We start from the raw sequence: 14,310 nt of genomic DNA, 5'->3' as shown, positions 1-14,310 counted from the left end.
ACACACACACACACACACACTTTAATTCGCATCCTCCGGTCACTTTTAATTGGGAAGTGGGGGAGGGGGTGAGTAGTGGAGTAGTGCTAGGAAATTTGGGGCCGGGAGACTACACCACAGGAAAGGGCAAAGGCGTCTCTAAAGTTTCGCTTTGGAGGCTTCTACCTTCTTCCCGTTGGCTCCATAATTTATGACAGATGTAGGTCTGAGTGAGCCATGCGCACGCCGGCGGACCTTTACGACGTCTTTTGCCATTGAAAGCAAGATCTAAAAGGCGCTAGGCAATCCAAACCTCCTACCTCCCTCCCCGTCGTCTGTCCCGTCCCTCTCTCATCTCAAGGAAAAAGAATGATAATATTCTTTTTGCAGCTCCCCCCCCCACACTTTATTTTTCTGGAGCAAAAAAGTATTTGGGCGCCTCTGTGACATTTGATTGACAGCTTTCCAGAACTACTCAGTTCCATGCGGGGGTGGGGAGGGGGTGACTCAATTATTTAAGGAGGGGGAGAGGGAGTCGGATTCTTTGTTCCTGTTTGTCTGCTCCTGTGGAAGTCCCAACAAGAAAGGCATTCGACAAGTCTAGGAGACATTTCAATAAAAATTTATTGAAATTTCAGTGACGTTTTAAAAGAAAAAAAAGTACAGAAAACCAAGAACTCATTAACGATTCTATAACACAAATATACCTTCATGGATTTTCCTTTTTTTTTTTTTAAGTTTGCTGGGTTGTTTGTTTTTTTTTTCTTGAAAACACCTGACTTTCAAACTTGAATTAGCCATTATCTCTAGGCACCAACTGAGAAATAAACGGATCACACAGCGACACCAGTAGTCAAACCCATTTCATTTGGACACAAGAAGGAATGGGCAAATTCAGAAAACGAGAAATATAGACCACAAGACTCTGCTTTGCCCCATTCCCCCTCCCCACCTCAATCTCCCCCTTCATTTGACTCAGGAAAGGACCTAATAATAGCATCCTTCCCATTAATTTATTTTTATCTTCTGCATTAGGACTTTTTACTAACTCGGTTATTAGAAGGGAGGTACTCTGCAAAAAAAAAAAAAAAATAGATAGGGGAAAAAAAATAAAACAAAACCAAACCAGCCCAGAGCTGTATGTTTCCTTGTTTTCCAAGTCTGACCTTGAAATGAAATGGAGAACGAAACACGGGACAGCTGCTGCCTTATTTACAGAGATCTGTACAGTGTCAATAAATTAAAGTTTAATTTTGAGTATTCATATTCCACTTATTTACAAGTTACCAAATAATTACATAAATACTTTGTCTAATAGTGTCCACTTCTCTTTTTTTAATCTATTTTTATAACCTTGTTATTGCATATACAGTAAAGAGAGAAGGAAACCAAGGGAGACGACTAGCAACTGAACAGAGTTTGAGAAAATTAATTCAATTCCCCTCCCACTTACTTATCTGAATCTTCTTTAAATTATTAATATTATTAGGGGGCCTGTTGCAGTTATGGAGGGGGAAGGAGGGTCATTTTCTTTTCTCCCTGTCAATTAAACATTCAGAAAAATAAAACAGAAAAATAGACTACTGTGGAGCATGCAAGTGCCCTATGGGGGCTCTTAAGACATCACAATAATATTAAAAAGACACAGATTTCATTAATACAGGCTAACAAGGGCTACAGGTATATCTTCATCCCACCCCAGAGTTCTGCATTCAATTTCATTTTGAAGAACTGATATGCAAGTCACTTTATACTCTTAAAAAAAATCACTTTTCTAAACCTTATTCATTCATTTCCATTCATTTTTATTTCATTTAATCTATTTTACACACTGAGTGGGAAAAAAAAAAACGCCTCTGGAGATGAACTTGGCCATCTCTGCTTTCTGTGGGACAAACATGACCTTTCAATGAGAGCATGGTTCTGAAACATAGCAGCTTTTAGGTCTTTTCCTCCATTAAACTTCTCTCCCTCCCTACCCCCATCCCCTTCAAGCCTCAGCTTCGGCTGGGCCCCAGCCCAGCCCTTTCCAGAGGGGTTGCTGTGGCCATAAGGCCATCTGAGGGACTTCACCATAGTTTACAAAGTGCACTGCGAGAATGGTTTGGAATGGGACACAAGAACTCAAGATGGGGACGCTCTCACCCCCACCCATGCACTTCTGCGCCGATCCTTCCTCCCCACCCCAATGGGCCCCCTTTCTTGGAACTCTGGGATTCAGGTACGGCCCATTAGGGGGACCCACTGCGGCATCTGTCTTGCTTCGACTCCAGGCCACTCACTAGACGCTGGATGCTCTGTAGTTCGCTGGTGGAGGGCTCCTTCTCAGGGCAGAGTTTTGGGGACAAGGACACAGAGCCAGAGGAGATAGTAGAAGACCGGCTATTGAGTTCAGAGCCCGAGTCCAAAGCCACCGAGGCCGGGCTGGCGGCTAAGTTGGCTGCTTTGCTCTCCAACACACTGCCCGACGTCGCTACCGCTGCGGCCGCCGCGGCCGCGGCCATCGAAGGGAGCCCCGGGGTGAGCAGGCTGCTGCTGTCAGGAAGGGGCATGGGGATGGAATAAGGGCTGTAGCGAAGTCTGGGCCTCACCGCATTCAGGAAAGGGTGCCGGTGGACGGAGCTGGAAGCAGCCGCTGCAGTGGAGGCAGCCGCAGCCGCTGCCATGTACGTGTAAGGGTAGGGGAAGAGGCTGCCGAAGGGCGACATGGCCAGTCCCTGGAGACACAAAGTGGGGAGGGAGGAGTCAGTGATTCTGGGGATCAGAAGTACAGGGCTCCTTCCTACTACAAATCCGCAAGCCACAACGCCTAGCCCTAGTCCCAGAAGGGCCAGCCAATGGCCCAGATCCCAAGGGAAAGCGTTGTGGGCCAAGAACAAAACCAGAGAATATGGGGGCTGGGCGGGACCTCAGATCGTAAAATGTTAGAACTGGGAGGGCCCTGGGAACATAGAATGTCAGAGCTGGGAGGGACCTGAGAATGTGGAATGTTAAAGCTGAGAAAGACCTCAGAACATGGAATGTCTGAGGTGGTGGGACCTTAGTTCTAAGGTCCCTTTTCTATTCAGAAAAGACCAGAATAAAGAGGAGGCCCTAATCTGTTTTAGCGTAACCTAATTTTACAGAGTAGGGAGTAGGGGTGAGATCAAGCGGCTCCTCACATCATACACAGTTACTGAGTGACAGCCAGGACTAATAACCGTCACCAAACTCCTAGTCTGGTGTTTTCCAACACAACTTCCACAATTTCTAATGGAAAAGGTTGACAGATTGTTTTATAGAAGGAATAGAAATTAACTTTTTAAAAAATGAGAGGATTTTTACTCAATCCCTCCCTACCTCCAACTTTCCACACCCCCTCCACCCCCCAATCCTCTTAGAAATATCAGCCATTGGAAGCAATGACAGAAGGGAACAGAAATGGGTATCAGTCAAAAGAGAAAGCTGAAGATTCTCCCTCCCAAATAAAGCTTCTTCTGAAGCACAGCAGCCTTGCCTGATTCATTGGCTCTCTCTTGCCCAAGGCCCAATCGTCCCCAGTACTGCTGCCCTCCCCACACACAGGCAGCTCCCCTCCTTGTCCTGGTCACACTCCAAATCTGAGCTGTTGTTGTCGTTAACCCAGGATGGCCTTCTCCAAAATTAATGCTTGGGAGGACAGGAGAGTGCCCTCTTACTGTAATCCCAACCCTGCCTGGCACACAGGGAGGCAATTTGAGCCAGGGGTGGCAGTAATAATAATGATGATAGCAGCTAGAATTTATATAGTCCTTCAAGGTTTGCAAAGCACTTTTAGTTCTCATGACAATCATGTAGGGTTGGCGCTATGATTACCCTTATTTTACAGATAAAGAAATTTAGGAAAGAGGTTTGCCCAGGGTCATAAGGATTTTGTGGGCTGGACTTGGCTTCCTGACTCCAAGTCTAGTGTTCTATCTACTATACCACCTGGCTGCCTCTATGAGAAAGGGGGCAGAGAGAGAGACAGAGAGAGAGATAGACAGAGACAGAGCCAGAGAGACAGAGACAGAGCCAGAGAAACAGAGAGACAGAGAAAAAGAAACCCAGGGAGAGAATTACCTGAGAGGCTAGGACGTGCTGCTGGAGGTGGAAAGGCAAGGCTGCTGCAGAAGCCCCTGATAGTCCCTGGGCCGCCGCGGTGGCCATGGCCGTGGTGTCCAAGCCGGTGACTCCTGTGGAAGCTCCAGACACAGTGGCCAGCAGGGGACCCATACCCGCGGCCATGCTGGAGAAGGCTCCCCCCATAGCAAACTGGCTGGGGTGCAGGAGGAGAGGGTGGCCATTGCCCAGGGGACTAAAGAACTGTTGGCTAGCCAGGCCAGGGGGGAAGGCCAGGTTCGGAAGGTGAGCTGGACTCAGGTGTGATGAACTGTCAGTCTGCACTGTGAGAGGGGTAAAGGTCTCCTTCCCTGGGAGCACTGGGCGCCCCTCTTCTGGGGCCTTGGGTACCCCTTCCCGGCCAGGGCTCTTTCGATCCTCACAGCCTGAGCCTCGGGTGCTAGAGGAGATGGCAGCTGGACTATGACGAGAATCTGGGGAGTTCTTTTCCAGTCGTACCCCTTCCCTGGCCCGTTCTCGGTCCCGATCCCTATCCCTGTCCCGATCTCGTTCTCGATCTCTTTCTGATGAGAAGAGGTGGGCCTTGGAGGGTGAGGTGCCCTTGTCTTTGGAAGGCTCCTCCGATGTGGTGGTGGAGATTTTCCCCATGTCACTGGCCTCAGGAGGCTCTTCTTTGCTTTCAGCATCACTCTCACCCTCACTAGGGCACAGATCTGCAGAGTGGGGAAAGGGCACAAGGAAAAGTGAGAGCCATGCAGTGATGAGCCTACAATTAGGCTACAAACTGCACCACCACCACCACCCCCATCCCCATCCCCGTCCCCATTCCCCAGCCACCAGCACCAACTCAACCCAGAAATGCCACAAGGCGGAAAACTTACTTTCTAAAACCTTAACCATAGAAATGTGTCAAAAGACATTTATTCAGTAGGCAGAATTTATGCACCAGGATGGTGGGACACTTTGAATAAAAGGATTAACATTAGCAGGCCTTGCCCTCAAGGTGCTTACTTTGCACCACAGGATAAATCACATATACAGATGCATAAATACAAAACAAAGAATGTACTTTGGGGCTGTGAGGCGGCACTCACTAGGGAAAGGGGCAATCATTTAAAGCATTGAGGGTTTAGTCCAGACGCAAGGGTGGGGAACCTTCTGCCTCCAGGCCATATGTGGCCCTCTGGGGCTCCTCAAGTTCGGCACTCTGACTGAATCCAAACTTCACAGGACAAATCCTCTTAATCAAAGGATTTGTTCTGTAAAACTTGGACTCAGTCAAAAGGCCCTACCCAAGGACCTAGAAAGCCACAGGTTCCCCATCCCTGGTCTAGTAAATTCATCTAGCTTAACAGCCTCATTTTACAGAAAACAAAACAAAACAAAAGAAAAAACAAACGAAAAACGAAAAACAAAAAAACCGAAAAACTGAGGCCTAGAGAGGAGAAAGAACCTGTAGAATAGGCACAGTCAGACGAATACAACTTTATTTCCCTATGAGCACACCCCTAGCTAGATATCATTGCAAACCATTTTATACTGGAAAATTTTAATGGATTAAAGATATGAAATTCTTTCTTTCTTTTCCCTTGAAAACAGGTTTCTTCCGTTGTGTCTCTCTGTGTGTGTTTCTTTCCAAATAAATATTGCCTGCTCTTTAAACACAGGAAACCGGTTCAGATCCTGAACCATCTCATCTCCCTCCCCTCCCCCTCCCCCTCTACTTCCCCCAGTACACCTCCTCCCACAAGCAGACTGACTTTTCAGCCAGGTTGTATCTCCTAGTTCCTCTGATTCAGGTGGCAGAGGTTCCTCCCCCGCCCCCCACCTGTAACATCTCCCCCACTCCATTTCCAAGGTGCTCAAGTGTCTTTAAAATCTAGAACTATATGCACAAATGAAAATTTCAATGGCTTTGGTGTGGGAGAGCATGTTGAATAGGGGAGGAAGAAGTGGTGGGGGGAGCAGCACAGATTAATAAATTCCCAATCCACTAGGATGGGGCTGGGGAGGGTTGCATGACTTCTTAATCTGCTAGGGGAAGGGAACCAGGATTCCAGGCCTTTTTCAAAGATGGGGCATAATTATGAATCAATGAAAGAGAACTCAGAAACTTTTTGTCTCTGCCTTAATGACTGGGCCAGTCAAGAGAGAGGGGCATGACAAACGGGAGAAAAGGAATTGGGGAAAGGCCTTAAGGTAGAGCACTGGAGGCAGAGAAAAGCCCATCTTTGACTACCAAGTCCCATGACCTCGGAGAGCTGCTCTCAGGGGTTGGAGTGGCCCTTTGATACCTACCTTTGAGATTAGATGTCCCAACTGTGGAGACAGCTGCCGGGGAAGAGGATTGGGCAAAGCATTTGAAAGCTGTCTGCTCACTGGAGGATTCATCGGAGGTCCCTGCTTCCTTCTTATGTCTCTCCTCAAACACTCTCATGGACTGCAAAGTCAGCTGCTTTCTGTAGACAGAACATCGAAAGACTACTTTTAGGGGGAGGGGGTGTTTTTTTTTTTTGGCCTACTTTTGTCCCTCACTAAGCTGGGAGGATGTATAAATATATACTCCTAACACCTAGCCCAGTTACTTCTGGAGTGTAAAACTTTGAACATCTATCAACACAGCTGCCAGTTAGGGGGAGAGGAAGATACTGTACAGAGTGAGTTGTTGATTTTCAAGAAAGGGGTGGTTGTCCTCCATTTATTTATTAAGGCTTGAGATTTTATTAACAGACGTGCACACAAGGGCCAGGGCACCTTGTTTAACAGAGGAAGGCAGACAGGCTGGGGAACTCAGAACTGAGTCCAGAGATGGGGGGAAGGACAGACTATCTGGCCATTAAAGTCTGGTCTATCAAGCACCTTAATGGTTGCTGAGATTGTAAGGAACTCAAGTGATTTCTCCCAGCCTTTGGTACAGTCTCCCCACCAACAATTAGCCCAGGGTAAGAACAAAAAATGTTTCCAGAAAAATTAGAGATCATTTCCTTTGGGTACCATCCCCTCCCTTACACCCCAAAGAAAGATAATTCTGGGTTCTTCTGACTTAGAAAAGCTTTGACTTTGTCGGAAAGAGAAACTCCTGGCCAGCAAAATCCCAGCTCAGCCCAGCAAGAGAGGGTACGTTTCAGCCTAGGTATGTCACCTCCTGCCCCCCAGGCTATTTTGTCCTTTGGGGAGGGTGGGATTTCATTTGATTCAAGGGTCCAAACCTACTTAGAACTGCCAGCCCCACCCCACCAGTACTGGACTGGGAAGTCCACAATCAGTACCCGGTGATGGGTCCATCAGGATTTTCTGATTTGATCTTTCTAGGATGGGCTTTTTAATGTTCCTAGGATTGGCCTTTTAATAGGACCTTGATTTCAGTGTCCTATGACAATGGACTTATAAACAGACCCTCTACTTCCGGCCAGCTTCCAAATGGACTTTAATAGACTTTGAAATTTGGGTGGGGCTGTCCACCCCTCTCGGCGATGTTGGAGGATCCTACAACCTCCAGGGACTGCATTCTCACTCTCAGTCAAAAGGCACAATTGCCTCCTAACAAACACTCTTCAAATCTCCAAAATGGAATTCAAAATCTCCCAAAGCTTTCTTTATGAAGCAATTTCCTTTACTCACCTCTTCTCCCGCCTGCCATTCCCAGTATCTCGGAACCCTTTGGCAAAGGGGTTGTTGTCAATTTTTAACTGTGTTATCTGGAAAGAGGACAGGAGTAAGAAAACTTTTGCCTCATCTCTGAAACTCTTCTGAAGTGCCGAACAGAGCTCCCCACCTTCACATGATCTTCAGTTTGGGGTTGGGAGCCCAGCTGACATAGGCAGAGGGTGAAGGAAGGCAGAGTCAAAACTGTCTTTGCCCCCCCACCCCTCACCCCCCAACCTAGATTCCCTTAAACTCCAGGCATTAGGTGGCCTGGAAATAGTTCCCTCCTTTTCATGGACTTGGAATATATAGTCCATATGAAGGCTGGAAAAAAAATGTAAAATAGAAAACGTTCGAGCTATTAAAAATTATGTTTCCATTTAGCACTTTGTTTTTGTTTTTAAAGATACCCGCAATTCATTGTAAAGTGAATTATGCCCCCACCCAATCTCATAAAGTGTTTTATAGAAACTTGGTGGGGAGAGGTCATGCCTGTAAACAAAATTTTCCATTTTTCTTACGTTGCCAAGGAATATTGCTATTGCAATGAACTTTATAGACAGCATCATCATTATTATTATTAACTGCCCAACACAAATCCGGAGTCAAAGGAAAAACTAAGAAGTTGATTTTGCCAAATCAATCCACTGCCCCCCCCCCCCCCCAAAAAAAAAAAAGATCTGCCAAAGCTTCCTTTTCAAATTGTTTTCTAGGTAAAAAGGGTGACTTTCTCATCGTGGTCAGAGAGAAAATCAGTTGGATCTTGGTTTCTGGAGAAATTGAATCAAGCTAAAGCCTTCTGCCTTTCAACTCCAATAAACACCCAACCATCAGTCAATGGTCTTGGAATGGCCCTCCCAATTCTCCAGCCCACAGGACCATGTTATTTGGCAAATGCCAGTTCAATGAAACCAACAAACATTTATTAAACACCTAATACATACAAGGCACGATTGACCATCAATCACTGGAAAAGATTAGTGGGCCATTCCATGAAAACATAATTTTTTTGAATGACTCCTACTTGTGGATCATAACAGAATGAGGCTGATGTGAGAGATCCTCAATCCTCACTCTCAATTGGCACCCATTTATATTTCCGACCCTCTGAATTCATCCTCCCCAACTGTCTGCAAAGTGGGCCTGGGATATTTCTCGATGACTACGGCCAAGGTAGTAAAAATCTCAGGCTACAATCCCCACTTGACTGACCACACCTCAGAGTACCCCCAACATGAAAATGCCTTTTAGACTAGTCCAATCCCTGGGCATTCCCATCCTCCTCCTACCACACACAGAGAAAATAATAATAATAAAAACATGGCAGGATAAAACATAATAAGAACCAGACCAGACAGCTACTCAGAGCTGTGGGACAGCAGAGGAAAGGGAAACCTATTCTGTGCTTGTTTTAGGCTAGAGACCCAAGAAGACCCATTTTCATTTTATATTTTTTGCAGAGAAACCTCTCCCTCCCCTCCCCCCCTCCCCAGAAGGTCAGCCAGTCACCATTGGGTTTGGGAAGGAACAACTTAAAAATTCCAATAAAGACAAGATGAGAGTCATCTAAAGATTTTTTAAAGATCATTCTACCCCTTAACGCGAGCAAATTTTGACGGTTGGCTACGCAGAATATGCTCACTCTTTTCACTAAGATTGGCTTCCACACAAAGTCAAATGATATAAAAACGAAGTCTGAATAGCACTTCCCTGAATTACCCCTTTTTAATTCTATACCTTCTTCCCCCCAAATTCTCTATTACCTTATCATTCTGGTATGCAGTCACAGCAATGAATTCTGTCTCAGGGAACACATAAGTCCGAAATGTACTGTAGGGAAGTTTCAGGATATCATTGGCCCTAACAATGTGGAACCTAGGCTGGTATTTGTGCATGGAGTTTAAAATGGTCTGCAGAGAGGAAAGAGGAGAAAGAGATGGAATGGTTAGTGTGGAGAAGAATCCCAGGGACCTTGGAGCCCCCAACAACACTGCCCGTGGCCCTTCTATCTATGTACAAAGCCCGGGTAGACTGACTTCAGTTTGTTGATTCATTAGGACACCAACTTACTAACCACCTCCACCGCTAATATCCAGATATCCCTATCAGTAATATGTAGAAAACTTACATATCCGGTATTGTACATGCATAGGTGCCCAAACTCCATATCCCCAGAAAACCCCGCTTTAGAGGTCTGAAGGAAAAAAATCATTAAAAAAAAAAGACAAAAATGTATCTAATTTATCAAAGGATTATGGACTTCAGCTTTTACTAATTGGCTGTCCCAATTGGCTAAAAGCCTCTAACAGGCTGAAATCCAGGGAGGAATATTTATCTGCTAATCAAAGAAGGGATAGCAAATGCACTCTCCCCAAAGATTTCTGGGCCAGACAGAAGCTCTCCCTATAGCTCCAGTGTCCAGGAAAATCTTCACCCTATTTTGCACTTATCGGCCTATTAGTTGAATGGAATTGGGGGTCTTGGGGAAAAAGGGGGGCACTTCACATTCTCCAAGAATAATTTTTAATTCTTCTCTTCACCCAACTTTAGGAGATCTCTTTCTGCCTTTCCCGGCAACCCAGAAAACTGGCTTTCATCAAATCCCATTCTTTACTTAAAAAAAAAAAAAACCTATTTAAAAAAAAACTCCAGTTAACCAGACACACAAATTAATTAAACTTTTTCAGCAATCAAGCTTTTAAAAATCTGGAAGAGAATTCATTTTGGTAAAATGATAATGGGGAAAATTAAATTCGAAAACAAAACTGTGGGTAAAGAGGGGTTTGGTTTGGGATTTTAAATAACAATAGATTTTTAAAAAACCAAATCAACCAGCTGAGTGGAGCCTTTAACATTTAAATACTACAGGTCGAGAATTTACTGGGCGGCCTGGAAAAGGGCTCCCTTTCCTAGTTCAGCCAGATCTTTTCTGTGCCCCCTCCGGTCTTTTCTGGCAATGCCGAGAGATTTTTGTTGAGGGGGCGCCTCAAGTTTAAGATCTGCGAAGGCAGCTTTCATTATTCGGGGAGAGAAGGCCGGGGAGGAAAAGGGAGGCCTTCTGGCAGAGGTAGGGAGAGAGAATTAAAAACAAAACCAAATCCTGGTAACTCGGAGGGAAACTTACAAATCCATGTTTGTCAGAAATGTTGTTGGTCAGTTTCAGTTTGTGAAAGGTGACCACTTTGGACATCCACTGTTCGCCTGTCGCCGGACTGTCAGGATGAATGTACATTCGTTTGGGCATTTCAGGGTCAGCCTTGCCCGCAACCATCCACCGGGAATTATGGAATTTATATCTACAATCGTCCGCAGCTACAATGTCCATCAACAAAATATACTTGGCCTTTTTATCCAACCCAGTACATCTCACTTTAAACGGAGGGAACATTCTCCTAGAAGAGGGACCAAAACAAATTCGTCAGTTTCCGAGATCAGTTACCCCTCAATATTTCAAAGGAAAACTTTTCCGTGACTGGGAGATTTCTTCAAGGCAGGAAAAGGGATCTGGGAAGAGGGGTCTGCTTCATTTTGTCCAACAACCAGGGAAAAGGAATTTTTAAATTTATTATTATTTATGTATATATAAAATTAGCCACGCTTAAGAAAAAAAAATCTTCCCAAACAGTGGAGTGGGAGAGAATGAAGAAATGTGTTGGCCTCTTCTACCACCAGACAAGTGGTGAAGGGAATGTGTGTATGCGTGTGTGGGGAAATCACTTTTTTCAGGAAGTTAGTGGGCCTGGGGGGGTTGGTGGTGGTGATATCTCCCCGAAGAAAATGTACTTTGGAGCCTGCTGATACAGGGAAAGGTAACTCCTCCTGGAGTCTCCCACAACGAATTCAGAAAATGACATTTTCTAGGACTTGGCCATTTGTACAGCGCCGGGCTGACCACATTGCCCCGCTGCTATGTCCAGTTTTAAACTGCGACAGGATACCACAAATTTACTGTTTATTATGCCAAAGAGTTTGGCATTCGGCGACCGTGGCTTAAAAGGAAGCACATGACCCGGTAACAAATAAGAAGGCACCTTCTCTCTTGGCCGAGGTTTTCCATGTACAACTTCTGACCACAATTAGCCAGGAGACAGAGAACTGTGAGAATTATGGATCAAGGTTTCTTTCTTTCTTCAGCTTTAATGCCGTTCTTTCATTTTCTTTTAAGGAGCAGAGAGGTACAGCATAAAAATCACAGCCCCCCCACCCCCCCACCCCAGCCTTTGCCAGAGTTTGTTCAGGTGATCTCTGCAAAGTCTACAAAGCTCTCTGGGAAGGTTAGTTTCCCCATATGTTATAGGACATATGCCTGACTGTATAATTCTAATTATCCCCCCTTGCCTGCTGAACTCTTTCTTTCTCTCTGATTACAAACATGTGAGTGTGCAAGCTAAAATATCTTTGATCAGTTTCTCTCACTGATGTGGGAATACATTTCTACAATCCAAGTATATGCAGTTAGGCCTCTTATGAACCTAGGGGGGCAAGATTCCGGACAGAGAGGGAGATGGACAGACTAGACTATAAACACACGCCAAGAGCTCCCATAGGAGACAATAAGCCTAAAGTTATTCTCTCTGAACGCAAAGAAGAGAAAATAACAATTAGTACATTTCAGAAAGGAGATAGCTGAGCACTCTCCATACAAGTTAAAAAAAAAAAAGACTTCTCTTCTTTAAAGGTATCTGTAAAATAGTGCCCGCAGTAGTGCATCGAACCGTCTACAAACAGGCATACACTCAGGCACACAAGACAGGGAACATTTTTTTCTTAGTAAGAATGCATGCACGTGTGTGAGAGAGGCAGGTAGTCTTAGGATTTCCTGCAGTTCAGTCTGCAAAGTAAGCAGTAGTCTATAGCAGCACATAATTCCAGATGAGGCAAGTTTTTCCGGAGGCAGCTGCAAACACACAGGCTCACAAGACTGCTTGGGGGGGGGGGGGGCGGGGGGGGGGAGAGAGAACCAATAATAACCAAAAACAAAACAAAACAAAAAACCCCAAGACAACCTCAGAAGTTAGAACTTCAGCCGCTTACCTTCCAGATTTAGTGATCACCATCTCGGTCCCTCTTTTATGGAACTGTTCCCAAAGCTCCTTGGCTTCTAGATGGACCTTGGGGTCGTCCTCGACCTCTTCCTCGGGTTCCATGGTTTTCAGAGGCCTCAGATGAGCCGCCGCCTGGTGACCCAGGGAGGAGAAGGGGATGCCGGTCTCGGCGGCCCCGACTAATTGATCCATAATGGGCTTGGCCAGAGCCCCCGGCAGCGAGAGCGCCGCAGCCCCATTGGGAGGCAGGGTGAGAGCCGGGAAGAAGGGAGGCTGGTGTCCCAACACGGCGCTCATGCCGAAGTCCGGAGCCCGGTGAGGTAAGAAAGGGTGGTAAGCCATGCTTGTCCCCGGGATGACCGGCTCTCTCATGGGGAGGCTCAGCCGCCGCACTGCTGACTGGGATCGGGGCTCCGGCTGCTGCACTCGAGTCCTCACTCAGGTGGCCCCCCGTTTTAATAGTACATCGTTAAAAGAAGGGGGACCCCACAAGAACCCAGAAACACCTCCTTTGGTTGGTGGGGCCGAGCGAGATGTGATAGATTAAGTCTATATTTTGTAAAGGAGGAATGGAGGGACTGCTTCCTAAAAACTTCCAAGCACAGGATTCGGAGGCATAATCACTCAGGGCGGTGGGCACCCCTGGGTCCTGTTTTTCCACCGGTCCTGGCACGTCTCTCCCGGCCGCCTTCACTGGGAGGCAAGAGCAGATAGTCCCTCGGGTTTCTGGCTTTCTCCCCGGCCAGCCCGAGTACTGCTTTCTCGGCTCTCGGATCTAGAATCGCTGCGCTTAGAGTTCCGGGAATCTTGGGTTCCCGGGCCCAGTCTTCCTTGATTGAAGATGGGATTGGACCTCCGTGGGCAAATGCTGAAATTTTGCTTTTCCTCCTTTTTTCTTCTCGTCTTCTGTCTCCCTGTTCTTCAATTCGACTTAGGTTTCTGCTCTGACAGAGCAAGGGAGCGAGGAAGGGAGGGGAAAATTGCACTCACACAAGAAGACACAGACACTCAAAAAACAGACTCCCCCTCCCAAAAAAAATTATTCTAACAACAAACAGCTAGGACCCAACTCGAGCTGCGAATGGGCTTCCGTTCTTCTCCCTCTCCTTTCCCCCTAAGCTTCGGATGGGGGCTCAGTTTCAATGAGCCTTGCTTGCGTTTCCCTCCCCCCAGTCTCTCCTCTGCCTTGCAATAATGTGGATTTCAGTCTTGGCTAGAAAAGGTGAAAGAGGAGGGGACGGGGGCAGAAAGGGGGGAGGGAGAGAAAGGGATAGGGAAGAAGAGAGAAAAAGGGTGGGGGAGAGGGAGAGGGAGGGAGAGAAAGAGCAAGAGCCGGAGACAGAAAGAGAGAGAGAGCTGTACGAGAGACACCCTCAGCCTCAAGAAATCCCTGTGAGTCTGCTCTCCTTGCGCCAGATCGTGCGGATGTGTTGTGAGCTGCGAGGGAGCTCAAGCTTTCTTGATTGGCTCTTTGACGCTTTCGGACCAATTGTGTAGCTCCATAGGCGTGGTTTTGACAGGTCGAGTGGAGGGGGATCGAGCCGAGTTATAAAAAGGTGTC

The 14,310-nt window shown here is 46.5% G+C and overlaps 1 protein-coding gene across 1 annotated transcript; it reads right to left on the bottom strand.

The window, feature by feature from the left end:
* Positions 1–585: 585 nt before the first annotated feature.
* On the bottom strand, positions 586–14,043 carry TBX3 (T-box transcription factor 3). Its single transcript, XM_036736594.1, has 7 exons — positions 12,739–14,043; positions 10,829–11,096; positions 9,468–9,614; positions 7,681–7,757; positions 6,358–6,518; positions 4,060–4,772; positions 586–2,696 (listed from the first exon to the last, which is right to left on the bottom strand). The coding sequence occupies exons 1-7, from the start codon at positions 13,119–13,121 to the stop codon at positions 2,211–2,213; spliced, it is 2,235 nt and encodes a 744-aa protein (XP_036592489.1). The 5' UTR covers positions 13,122–14,043; the 3' UTR covers positions 586–2,210.
* Between the last annotated feature and the right edge of the window lie 267 nt (positions 14,044–14,310).

The sequence above is a fragment of the Trichosurus vulpecula genome, chromosome 1 (genome assembly GCF_011100635.1).
Source record: "Trichosurus vulpecula isolate mTriVul1 chromosome 1, mTriVul1.pri, whole genome shotgun sequence".
Lineage (NCBI taxonomy): Eukaryota > Metazoa > Chordata > Mammalia > Diprotodontia > Phalangeridae > Trichosurus > Trichosurus vulpecula.
The sequence above is the reverse complement of the archived record's forward strand: the minus strand, read 5'-3'. Positions and strand labels throughout refer to the sequence as shown.